This window comes from Dipodomys spectabilis, unplaced genomic scaffold (genome assembly GCF_019054845.1).
Source record: "Dipodomys spectabilis isolate Male_0828 unplaced genomic scaffold, ASM1905484v1 ptg000021l, whole genome shotgun sequence".
NCBI classification, from domain to species: Eukaryota; Metazoa; Chordata; class Mammalia; order Rodentia; family Heteromyidae; genus Dipodomys; species Dipodomys spectabilis.
In genome coordinates this window covers 7,933,597-7,946,266 of record NW_024870698.1, presented here as the reverse complement: position 1 = coordinate 7,946,266, position 12,670 = coordinate 7,933,597, and the positions used below count along the sequence as shown (strand labels likewise).

Here is a 12,670-nt window from a genome sequence, read left to right as displayed (position 1 = left end):
ATTTCCATGGTAACAGCACTGAGGAAGACTATGAGCATGCTTATTTGAAAGTGCCTGCAGGGGTGAAAGTAGCTCACGCCTTGGAGGCAAATGGAGACCTAATCTCAAATCCAGACTCACCGGTAACGGAGCCTTGCATGTTTCTATTGGTTACCTCTGATTCCTAATTAGAAGAGGCGGGTGTAATGGGTGAGATTGCTTTGCCTAACCTCTCTGTACTCGAAAATCCACAGTGTAAAAGGAAGATAGTAATATAATATACACTGCAGGGCTTTTGTCAGATTAGAGATCACACATGGTAGGTTGCTATTCTGATCATCTGTATCTTAGAGTAAGGACTAAGGAAAACTTAGCTGGATGTTTTGTGTTTATGATAGTACTGTTCTTATTGTTTTTATCGCTATGACTACCATGACTACAACTTTTGGAGAGTCTTTTTCTTTCCTCTGCATCTGATGCTGGTAAGTGGCAGACCAAAGAGAAAGGCTACCACTGACACACTTTGGCAGGGTGCTTGGATGTAGATTGTTGGGGACACCAACAAATTCACTTTAGTCTATTTCTGGGTGAAACCACTATTGACCCGCAAACACTAGAAACAATGTCACCAAATGTATCTGCAGCAGGAATTCTAGAACAGGATGTATCCAAACATCTCTGAAACTGTCTTTACATCTAGCCCAGAAGGCATCTCTGGTACAAAGAAGCCTGGAACTTGATATCATTTGTTGGCAAGAGGCAGCCACAGACCGATGATCTGATCTTGCTAAGAAACAGCATAATGCTGGGCACCAGTGGCTCACGCCTGTAATCCTAGCTACTCAGGAAGCTGAGATCTGACTGTGGTTCAAAGCCAGCTGGGCAGGAAAGTCCCTGTGAGACTTTTATCTCCAATTAACCATCAGAAAACCAGAAGTAGCACTGTGGCTCAAGTGGTAGAGTGCTTGCCTTGAGCTGAAAAGCTGAGGGACAATGCCCAGACTGTGTTCAAGTCCCACAACTGACCATAAAGAGAGAGAGAGAGAGAGAGAGAGAGAGAGAGAGAGAGAAAGAGGGAGGGAGGGAGGGAGAGAGGGAGAGAGAGAGAGGGAGGAGAAAGAAAGAAAGAAAGAAAGAAAGAAAAAGAAAAGAAAGAAAGAAAGAGAAATGAAGAGAGAGAGGAAAGAGAAAGAAAGGAAAGGAAGGAAAAAAGAAAGAAGGAAGGAAGGAAGGAAGGAAGGAAGGAAGGAAGGAAGGAAGGAGCGAGCATCATGCTTGTACACTGCTGTGATTGTATCTCAAAACCGTCGCTGTAAAAAGGCAGAAAAGGCAGTGCAGAGCAGGTCTGACAAAATATTGCAAGTGAGATTCTGGAGAACAACTGTGTGTATGGGAGAGTCAGGGGCACGAAGGCAAAATAGACCCAAGAAATGGAGTAGAAATGTAAGTGATTAAAAAAACATAACAATGAACCATGCAGAACTTGAAGACTTAAGGAAAAATAAAACAGGAAAGCTCTAAGTATTCACATGAACAAAACCACATATAGTAACACCAGAGTTATCTCTGCATTCAGAGGGGAGTAGTAATTACAATGGTGCAAGTCATTTCAGGTGAAATAAGGGTGAATCTGAAGCCACATATATATATATGTATATTATAGTTAATAAATATTCATACCTCTTGTGTGCACGTGGGTGTGTGTAACTATCTCTGGAATATAGAGAAAGGCAGGAGAATAATTCCTGTGTTCTGATTTTTCTCCTGTTCAAAGGAACTGCATCTTTGCTATTAAGGTGATTTGTACCTCATTTTAACACAACAGCATCAAGAAAAATCCCCCCAAATAAAATAAAGACTGGGCTTTCCAATTCTAGGTCAATGGAAAGTGGTTGATTGTTAGATGATGACCAGAACATTTTCGACCTCAGTTTTGTAAAGTGGAGGAGGGGAATGAAGATCCCTGGGGGTGCCTACGTACCCCTGCAGATGAAGTTTGGGTTCCAAGTGAACTAGTAGGATCTTGTGCAAAGCATATTCCAGAACGTGTGCTTCCCAGGGAGTGGAGTGGTATTGTAGCAAGCAATATAATTACTACGCTGACTCTGAAATTACTGCCAACTCTTTTTTGAAATGCCTACTTTTTCAGTCTTTCCATAGATAATTATAAATCCTGAAAGAGAAAAGTGTTTATTTCACCAAATATCGTTGTACCAGGCATCGTGCTAGCTCTCAAGGAGGTAGATACAGGTTAGACATCCAGTGAGTCTTAAGAAGCCCTGGTGTAGTATTTTTTTAATTTAATTTTTATTGTGATTATAAAGATGATGTACAGAGGGGTGACAGTTATGTAAGTTAGGTAATGAGTGTATTTCCTTTTGGACACTGTCTCCCCTTCCCTCGATCTCTCCTAGTTTTTCTCCTCCCATCCCCACTCACAAGTTGTGTCGTTCGTTTTCAACATGGTGTCTAGTGAGCACCACCGCTGCCTTTGTCCACCCATTGTCCCTCCTTTGCCACAGTGTATTCTTTTTATTGGCTCAGAAGTGACATGACCACGCATGTCTAGTGGTCTTATTTTATTGGCTCAGAAGTGACATGACCACGCATGTCTAGTGTTCTTATTTTATTGGCTCAGAAGTGACATTACCAAGCATGTCTAGTGATCTTATTTGTTAGTCTTGGTTGTTTCCAAAATTTTAAAAAACAAAACAAAAACTACCCTCCAAGAATCCGGGTGTGATTCTACTAAAAGGAGTCAAAACTACTTATCATCTTTAGCAAGGATTAATTCTCATCCATGTTTGGGGTGATGGTGAGATAATTGTTTGGACAAATGTGGAAGAGGATTCATTTGAATGGCGTGTGTGTATACACAGAAAGTATGTATTTTTAGACACAGGCACACATGTGTGCATATGTATACACAGACTTGCCATGCGTGATCCATCTATAGATGTTAAATCTTAAATCTTTCATCTTTATGAGTGAACAATTGAGTTTTCCAGTAGCTACCTCAGCCCTGAAAACTGACAAGGACTGGTTAATCTGTTGTCATCTATGCGCCCCATTTTTTTCCAGAATTTTAGGGAATCGGGTGGCTGAACTGGAGAAAAAATTAAGAACTCTGGAAGTTTCTGGTTTGTGGAGTCTTCCAGGTAAGCTGAAATTCCTGGAAACTGGATTTTCTTTTGTTTCGCTTTAAATTGTTTTTTAAAAGAAGTACTTGGGTAAATACAAAAAAGATTAATATCATTTTTAAAAAGTATCCTTCTATGTTCTATGCTGGTGGCTTATGCTAACAATCCTAGCTACTCAGGATGCTGAGAGCTGAGAATCGCAGTTTCAAGCCAGGTCAGGTAGCAAAGTCCATGAGACTCTTATCTCCAATTAACTACCAAGAAACCAGAAGTGGAGCTATGGCTCACGTGGTAGAGTATCATCCTTGAGTGAAAAATCTAAGGGACAGTGCCTAGGCCCTGAGTTCAAGTCCAAATACCAGTACAAAATATTATATATTATTGTCGGTCATGGGCCTGAACTCTGGCCTGGGTGCTGCCCTTGAGCTCTTCAGCTCAAGGCTAGCGCTCTACCACTTGAGCCACAGTGCCACTTCCGGTTTTTCTGCTTATGTGCAAGCACTCCACCATTGAGCCACCAGCCCCCATCTATGTCTATTATATCTCTGCATATTTTTTATTCTTTTATTTTGAGATCATTGCTGAAAAATGTAACAAGTATTTTAAATTTAGAAAACATCATGAAGAGAGACAGAATTAGAAAAATATAATCAGTATTCAAATTTTAGGGAGACGCTAAAGTTTTGCTGACTTAAATTCTGAAATTGCCATTGTGTGTGTGTGTGTGTGTGTGTGTGTGTGTGTGTGTGTGTGTGTGTGTGTGTGGTTAACCTTTGCAAATATAGGGAATTTTTTTTCATCTGTAAGTACCCTATAAAGATTTTTATCAAGGCAATCATCACTCCTAAAAGAAATGTGAGAATATACAAAGATGTGTCCAATGTAATTATTGGTCCTAAAAATGAATGTTAAGATCTTAGGACAATTTGTGTAATTTAATCATCAGTCCTAAAGCCATATGGAAATGTGCACAGTGATTTGTTCAGTTTAATCGCTGGTGTTATAAATGAAGAGCCAACAAATTTTTCTCACCCAAATGTACTTCACAACCACCTTCTCTGCTGTCCCTGTCCCATTTGTATGGAGCTGAAAATGTTCCGGAGGATTTATTTCCATACTTGTACTTTGCAGGCAACTCTGAGATTTCACTTTAGCTATATTTATCCCACTTCTCCTTGTAAAATACCCCTTTTCAGGAGTCCCCATCAGCTAATCTCCATTGTCTTTATACTATTTAGAAACTTATATTTATCATTTTCTAACACCTCCTCTTTCCCTGGAAGGATCGTGGTGCATGTATTTTTAGACACGTACCCTTTCTGCGCAAAACAGCTCCTCTGCCCTTGACTCGTGTGGGCTGCGTCTTTGTAATGGACGGCGGGGGGGGGGGGGTGGTGGGAGTGGGGGGTGAAACTTGCCCCAGGGAGGTGGACAACATTGCGTTTGCTTAACTACAAATCTGAGTGGCTGCCTTAGGTTGCCTGGAAGTATGTTTCATAAATTGGAATTTTTAGCAGAGATGTCTTGAACTTGATGTCAAAAGACCCCACAGAACTAATTAGTGGCAAGTGGCATCCTGGAGGTTTGGATGATTCATTTTGCTCAGGACCCTTGGATGTGGTTCAAACCCCATCTTCTGGGAAGGCCACTTCCATACACCGAATATCCGTGTGTTTGAGCAAATCTGTCATTTATTCGTACAGATTGCCGTGACGTTTTTTTATTTTTTTCCTCTCAAAATGCCTTTGTAAATTTTTGCTGTTTCATTTCTATAATTTCGAGGAAACAATGGATGTTTGAATGAGTGACTGAATGTTGAAACTTTTCTCTCTGGTGTTTGGTCCAGGTGGCCGTCATGCAATAACAGCTCTTTCTCTCCTTCTCTTGTTCTGCCTGCAGGCCTGAGCTACAATGTCTCTGTAGGATTCGGGAGTATGTTCTTTTTCTTTTTCTTTTTTTTTTGTAATATCTGCTTTTGTGACTAATACGAGTGGTGCATTACATCTTTCCTGCATGTAAAGAAGTAGAAATGTGTCTCCTGTGTTTCCTTGAACTTTTCTGACTAGAATAGCCAGTTGGAAGAGAGAATTTAATTAATTCAAAGCAAGAATTAGAGAGGGAAAATTGGCTTTGAGGGACCTGCTGGAATGAATTCTATACTGTGGCTGTGGTTGTCTAGCGCCTGACTCCAAGTAGGTGCATCGGGGAGGGGGGAGGAGTGGGCATTCCCCAGCTCTGATACAGTGCTTGTAATAGTGACAGCTTTGCCTTGTGTCGAAATATGTACCCATGAAGCAGCATTATGTATCTTCAGTACCTCATGAAAGCAGGCATGAGGGAGCCTCTCCCTGAACCTCAGACAAGGCCCTCTATCTGCTGATGGCTTTATTTATCTCCATTTAACCTACTGAATACTTGGATAAGACAAGAGGACATTCTTTTCCTCCTCCTCCTTCTCCTCCTCCTCCTCCTCCTCCTCCTCCTCCTCCTCCTCCTCCTCCTCCTCCTCCTTCCTCCTCTTCCCCTCTTTTCTCCTCTTCTTCCTCCTTTTTCTCCTCTTCCTCTTCTTCCTTTTTCTCTTTCCTCCTTTTCTCTTCATCTTTCCCCTTTTTCCTTCTCCTTCCTCCTCCACCTTCCTTCTCCTTTTCCTCCTCCTCCCCTTCCTCCTCCTCATTCTTCTCCTCTGCCTATTCTTCTTTGTCCTCTTCCCAAGTAGGAACCAAATCAACACTAGTAGGCACTGAGTTTCAGTGGGAGAAACACCAACCATACTTGTCAGCACCTCAAAAGGATCAATGTCTTCGCCAGCATGTCAGTCCATCAGTGGGTTGATAGCATTTCAGTGTCCACTTGCATTCAATGCTGTACGGGGAAATGCTGCTTCTCACCCCTTTGGTGGACTCTTAGGCCAGTTGGAGATTCCAGATGCACCTGCATCTGACAGTGAGAGAAAAAAAAGCATCAAATGGTCCCCACTTTGCACTAAGTGAGTAGTGGAGATGGGAGTGTGGGGGTGGGGGAAGCACCCTCCGGGTCCCTTCTGGAAGGTGAAGGCTTTGAGAGTCTCTGGCACATTTGGGGAAGAGGGTGAGGACTTCTATGCCATAAGGAATTAGGAGAGCTTGCAGAAGGCCTGTGTGGCATTCTGCCTCGATGGTAGCTTGACCGTCGTTTATTGCCATCCCTCCCGCACTCCACCTGCTAGACCTAAGAAACCAAACGAAAGCTCAGGCATCAGGCCAATGGATTCAAGCTCCATGTAGTCAATGTAGATGAGCTCTGCGCTCTCAGAGAAACGATAGAGCTAAGAGCTGTCTCTAACAAAGCCTGAGAACCCTTCGAATATTTAGCAAGCTTCAAATCAGGAGCAGTCTGGGTTCATCCTTTCCACGCCTTCACAATGCTTGGGCATGGTGACAGCTGGCTGCTGTTTCCTTGCTCTGCATGCGCCTGGCTCAGACTTTTGCACAAGTTAACACTGCATTTCTGAGGAGCTGCCATGGAGTGAAGGATGACCCTGAGTTTGGGTGGGGCCCGTGAGGCAAGGCACATAGAAGATTTCCTGTGAGCTGGGCGCTGGTGGCTCACACCTGTAATCCTAGCTACTCAGGAGGCTGAGAGCTGAGGATCATGGTTCAAAGCCAGCCCGGGCAGGAAAGGCCATGAGACTCTTATCTCCAATAAACCACCAGAAAACCAGAAGTGGTGCTGTGGCTCACACAGTAGAGCTCTTGCCTTGAGCTGAAGAGCGCAGGGACAGTGCCCAAGCCCAGAGTTCGAGCCCCACAACCGACCAAAAAAAAAAGAATTCCCATGAGAGGAAGGCTGACAGAGATATTGCAGCTGCTTCATATCCCACCCACATTTTTAATTCTTTAGCCACTAAGGCAGAAGGGCCATTGGTGAGGTTGGTCATTTTTCTCCCTGAGCCTCTAGAAGGCCAGAGAAAGGCCAGTTCACTTGGCCAACCAAGATGAGCCAAGGAATACAGCTTTGATCTTGACTTGTGGCCTGATCTTGACTTTCTCTCCTTGATGGAGACAAACTAAAGCCATCCATGATGAGGGCCCTGGCTCTGGTTTCATAGTCACCAAGTCTCAATCGCTATGAACCCATCAGAGCGTTTCCAGCTGTGTCTTTGCAGCCCACAAGGGACCTGGTTGAGCCAACTTCCTTCTTAGCATCTCCTACCAACACCTGAGCCACAGGTCAACATTGTTTTTTCGGGAAACCCATCCCAAATGGGTGTCTGGATTTTTTTTTCCTCCATGTGAAAACAGCATGTCTTGTGGAAGCTCAAGTCCCAGGTGACTCAGCTGGCAGAGAAAGTAGCACCTGTAGCGGGTGGTGACGGGCTCTATCCTTTGATACAGCTGTAAGCATGCAGACTCACCAAATGCCAGACTCCCAGGATGCATCACCGGTCACTCAGACATTACCAGATGTTTACTAAACACCTACAATATGTAAAACTCTCTAACACAGTTTTTGCAGTAAGTTAGTGAGACAGTATGATGCACAAATAGGAAGGACGAGGGGGGTGGGGTGGGCAGTATAGGGGATTATATCCAGAGGTGGTGTGGTTTTCCAAGAAGAAAAAAATAATAATATTTCTTCATGCAGCACTATTTGGTGTCTGCTGCCCCTGAAACCGAGGGAAATTAGAGAATTCTAAAACCTAGAACCCACTCAGGGTGCAGGGCTGTTCAGTGGGTTGGTTTCACACAGCTTTCGAGAATCTTACTTATAGTCAAACAGTAAGATTGGAGTGTAGGCTGGACCAAGGCAGCCAGGGGTTCATTTTTGGAATGATGGTTCCTTTCAAGGAATCAAATATGCCACCAAATCCTGCCTGGTAGGCTCTTCTTCCCCCCCCCCCATGCCTCCTCCCCCACGCCCCAGGGTGGCATCATTTCATGCCCACATGTTTTGTGTTTGTGTGTCTGGCCCTCGCGCTCACTTTCAAAACTGTTCTCCTATGTGAGCAGCCATGACTTCCGGAATAGGAGTGTGGTGCTTTGTTTACCTTCCCCCATCCTGTGTGCTCTCTCTGCACGCGAGACTATCACACAGATAGACACAAGGATGTGGTAGAAGTGTGAGCTGAAGGGAAGCTCACCTGGGAGCATTTGGAGGACTTGATACTACCTGCCTCATGGCAGTCACTATTCAATCAAAATGAATTCCAATTGCAATGTAATCAAAATAGAATCAAGCCGGATATATCACTCTTCCTATTTCACAGATGAGAGACAAGAGGCCCAGAGAGGTAAAGTGACATTCTTGATGTCAGTTAGCAAATGACATTCCCAGAGCAGTTAATAGTAGAGTGGGGCCTCAACACCTGCACTCCTGAGCCCACTGCTACTGTCTTTATTGTTAGTTTGGGGCAAACACGTGGACCACCCTTAATGGTGGTATTTGTGGGCAGCCATTTCTGAGCAAACTCTTACTGACAGCTGGCCCTCGACCTCACTGCTCCATCCTCCCAGTAGAGAAAGAGCTTACTGGTCACTTCCTCTCTTCCTTTCCTCCATTGATGAAAATTCCTACTCCAAACAGACAGTTGGTTATGTGGGAGGAAATGTAAGCTAAACTTACCGATGATATGACATGTTTCCTATTTTCCATGGCAGGGGGTAAGGACACCATACTCTTCAATGACTCCACTCTTCCCAATACCCAGCGATCAAGATCCCCACTGCTGAAGTTCGCTGAGCAGCCTTTGAAGAAGCAAATGGATGCCAAAGAGGGTAAGCACACACCTCCATTTCTCCGGCTTGCCTCCTCTGTAGGACAGGCTAAGGAAAGTCCCTTTCCCTCTGCAGCTGCTATGGTACCATTGAGACAGCCCCCCATTTCTTCTCACTGCTTACCTGAGATCTTGTTGGGAGGTCCTAGCAAAGGAGTGCTAATCCCCTATCAAACCTCATGTTGTAGCAGTTGTTAGAACTTGGGCTAGTGACTCCAATTCTGTTTCTTCGCCCACAAAACGGTGACATGATGGCATCAACCTCAGAGAAGTCTTAGCCAATGACTTGCTGGCTGAGTAGTTGGAAAGAGTCCAGTGGAATGGTGAGAACATCTAACCAGGCACATGGTTCTGGGTAGAGTGGTGCAGGGGATCAATGGCTCATCTAGGGATGGGATGAGAACAGCTATGAACACCAGATTCTTCCCATGTGGCAGGCTTGTTTACCTGATAAAACTCTCCTTCACATCTTTTGAAGCTTTGTCTTCTTCCTCCATCCTCAGTGTGAAAGCCAGCTTCCAAGATGGCGCCAACAATCCTTACTCCTCTGTATTCCAACCTTTGTGTTGTCCTCTACCATGTTGTAATCAGTCTTAATGATTATCGGGGTACTGCAGAAGTGATGGGATGGTGCTAGGTCATGAAAGATGAATGGATTGTTCCTTGTGCTTCATCCCTCCCTGTTCCTGGTCATCTCTGGAGAAAGATGGCCGCCATGTTATTCAGGTGATCTCACAAGCTACTCCTGTGGTGTGGAGTTGAGGCCTTTAGGCACCATTTTGGAAGCGGATTCTTCACCTCTGTCAAACCTTCAGATGTTGGCAGTCCTGGTTAACATTTGGAAGAAAATTCCATGAGTATCCATTTGTTGGAACCATCCAAATAAACTGTCCTCAGACAGCTTAAGCTGGGTATGAAGCTGTAGGATTTGAAGAAATGGCAATAGATAACCACTGTTATCCACAGATAACTATCAGGTTCTGTCCTTGAACAGCTAAAGTTTTTTCTGCTTTGCCTGCTCAGAGGCCTACCTTCAATTATCAATATCATAAAAATATTCTCTCCCCTCATGCCCCTGCTCTAGGTTCTACCTGCAGCCTCAATCCCATGTTTCCCAGAGCCTAGAACATTCTACCAAACCTTTGGTGGAGTTCTCCAACTCAATTGGTGGATGTCACCAACTCTTCCTGTTTCCTCCCTCTTTTGTCACCCTCTCAGTTACTGAGGCTTGAGACCTAGTGTCCACTGCTCTTCCCCATCTCCACTTGGTCTGTAGACAAAGTCCTGCTGGGTTTCCTGTATCTGGGCCCCTCTCACCTCCCGCCTGGTTCAGACCTTCTTTTCCCCACCTGGATCTCCTGCCTCCTAGCCTCCCTTGCTTTACTTCCACCCTTCTCCTGTGCTTTAGGATAATCCTTCTGGATGGTTTGCATCTTATTTTGTGCCTGTCTCATGACCCAAGTGCTTCTCAACTTTCTTCTATTTCAAATGTCGACTTAGCCTAACTTTCTAACTTGATGATCATCTGACCTTTTATCAAAGTAGACTAGCCAATTGTGTCGGTCAGCTATTGCTGTGTAACAGGTCACCTCAAAACTGCGGGCATAAAACAACAGTAGTGTCTTCTTAGGAGTCCTTGGCTCAGACAGGCAGTTCTGCCCACCTGATCTAGCATCACCCAGACTTCTGTGTGCATTTTTACTGCTGTGCTTTGAAGTTTGTTCAATTCATTTGTCACAGTGCATAGAGTGGTAAGAGCAGGAGCCAGGACATGGATTTCAAGTTTCCACAGGAAGTGCCCACAAGTACTTGTGAGGGAATTGTTGGAGAGAGCCCCTGATTCTGGTGGGCTCCCTGCTTGACCTTCCACCACACGTGTCTGTTTGCAAGACTGGCTTGTAGCACACTAGAGTATATCATGCCTCAGCTGGTGGTCATCTCATATCAGCATCCAGCATCCATCTGGAGATCCAAAGCCTTCTGTCTGTTCTGGACCTGCTGAGACTTGAGTGGGCTTGGGCCTGATAAATTAGAGTGGAGTAGGAGCTGTGCTTGAATCTCACAAGGGCCTTAGAAGTGATGCTGTAATTCAATGTGATAGCTTCCAGAGCTGCATCATCAGCACCCACTGTTCCCACCCAGCTTTCACTGGTGCTGAGGGAACAAGGAAGCATTCATGGGCTGCTGTCAGTGTCTGGACGCATGGCCATCACAGCCCTAGTTAATTCCAACTGAAAACCAAGCACATGCAGAAGAACAAAGCCTATCAGAAAGCTGCTAACAAAGGAAGACAAATATCTCCTTTGGGCCAAGGAGGGGGGACACATTTCTAGCGGTCTAGTGATCGGCTTCTACAAAGTGACATCGTTGTTTTTTTTTTTTTTTTCATCGTTTTTCTTTCCACACTATTTGTGTCATGATGCATTTGTATCAGCTATTGCCTCGTCATTCTTGATATGCATGTGGTTATTAATAAGTATTCATGATGTTAATTTGCTTTGCTAAAACACCACAGAATAATCACTATTATTTGCAATAATATTTTCCTAGTTTGGCTTGTTCAGAAATCTTGCCATTCTGGAAATGCCAAAGCTACGAGTCTGTGAGTCTGTTCTAAAGGAGAAAGGACACTCTCATTGCTGAGTTCATGTCCAGAATCTTAAAGTGAAAGGAGACGTTGGCCTTAAAAGGTTCTGAGAGGTGCCAATGATGGACACGGAGTTGTGACACATTGAAGAAACACCTGTGTCCTGACAATTCCTGGAGTACTTTTAGGATCACTGGAGTACTTTTAGATAAACACAAGGGGAAAATGAATGGTCAGCCCTACTTTGACCTGTAATCCTACCTCAGAACCTGGCCTCTGGATCTTCACGGTCCTGGCACTCTGAATGTCCATCTAGCCTTTCTCAGAGGGAGCAAATGCCAGATGGGACCTCCTAAGCCAATTACAGCCTGTGCCCACTTGTCCTTCATTGTGACTGTAGGTTTTTATTGTTGTTTGTTTGCCAGTCGTGAGGCTTGAACTCGGAGCCTGGGCTCTATCCCTAAGCTTCTTTTGATCAGGCCTAGTGTTCTACCACTTAGCCACAGCTCCACTTCCAGCTTTTTGGTAGTTAATTGGAGATAAGAGTCTCACAGACTTTCCTTCCCCAGCCTAGCTAGGATTACAGGTGTGAGCCACTGGTGCCTGGCTGTGACTATGCTGTAAATCCACACTGAGTATCCCCCATCTCCACCAAAAAATATTAAGCAGCTTCCCTGGTACACTGTCATAGGTTTTCCATTAAGGGAAAAGAGTCATCCATCTGCCCATGAGTTGGATATAATCTAAAGAAATTATACAAGGAAACATACCAGTGAGCAAACATGCCAGTATCATTTCGGCCTCCCCAGTGTAAATGCAGGTAAAGGTGAAGAGAATTAACCTGACTCGATAAAAAAAAAAACTTACTGCAAAGGGCTTAGGGGTGAAGATGCGGCGAGTAAGGTTAATTAATTTTTCAGGGGCAAGAATATACTATGAAGTATCCTAGAGGAAGTAATTCCACAGGAGTAATTTCCAAAGGGAGTTTATTCATCTTACACATTGAAAAATTTAGCTTCAGACAATATCATATTTTATTCTGTTGTAATCAACTTGGTCATTCTGGGAAACTTGTTCCCTTTCCCTCACTGTACAACTACTATAAAAATGTTCATTTGGAGCCAAGCACTGGTGGCTCATGCCTGTAATCCTATTTACTCAGGAGGCTGAGATCTAAGGATCACAGCCAAAGCCATCTAGTGCAGGAATGTC

General features: G+C 44.2%; 1 protein-coding gene across 3 annotated transcripts in view; it reads left to right on the top strand.

Moving 5' to 3' along the window:
* Positions 1-12,670, top strand: part of Ccdc149 (coiled-coil domain containing 149) — an 89,425-nt gene that overhangs the window by 56,210 nt on the left and 20,545 nt on the right. For 2 of the 3 annotated variants that reach the window (XR_006146878.1, XM_042674743.1), the window contains exons 10-12: positions 3,061-3,137; positions 5,019-5,051; positions 8,756-8,872. Coding sequence is in view for 2 of the 3 variants with exons in the window: in XM_042674743.1 (XP_042530677.1) it covers positions 3,061-3,137; positions 5,019-5,051; positions 8,756-8,872 (227 nt within the window). In the remaining variant the exon portion in view is untranslated. The remainder of the gene's footprint in view (positions 1-3,060; positions 3,138-5,018; positions 5,052-8,755; positions 8,873-12,670) is intronic. The other variant, XM_042674744.1, reaches the window with a different exon arrangement.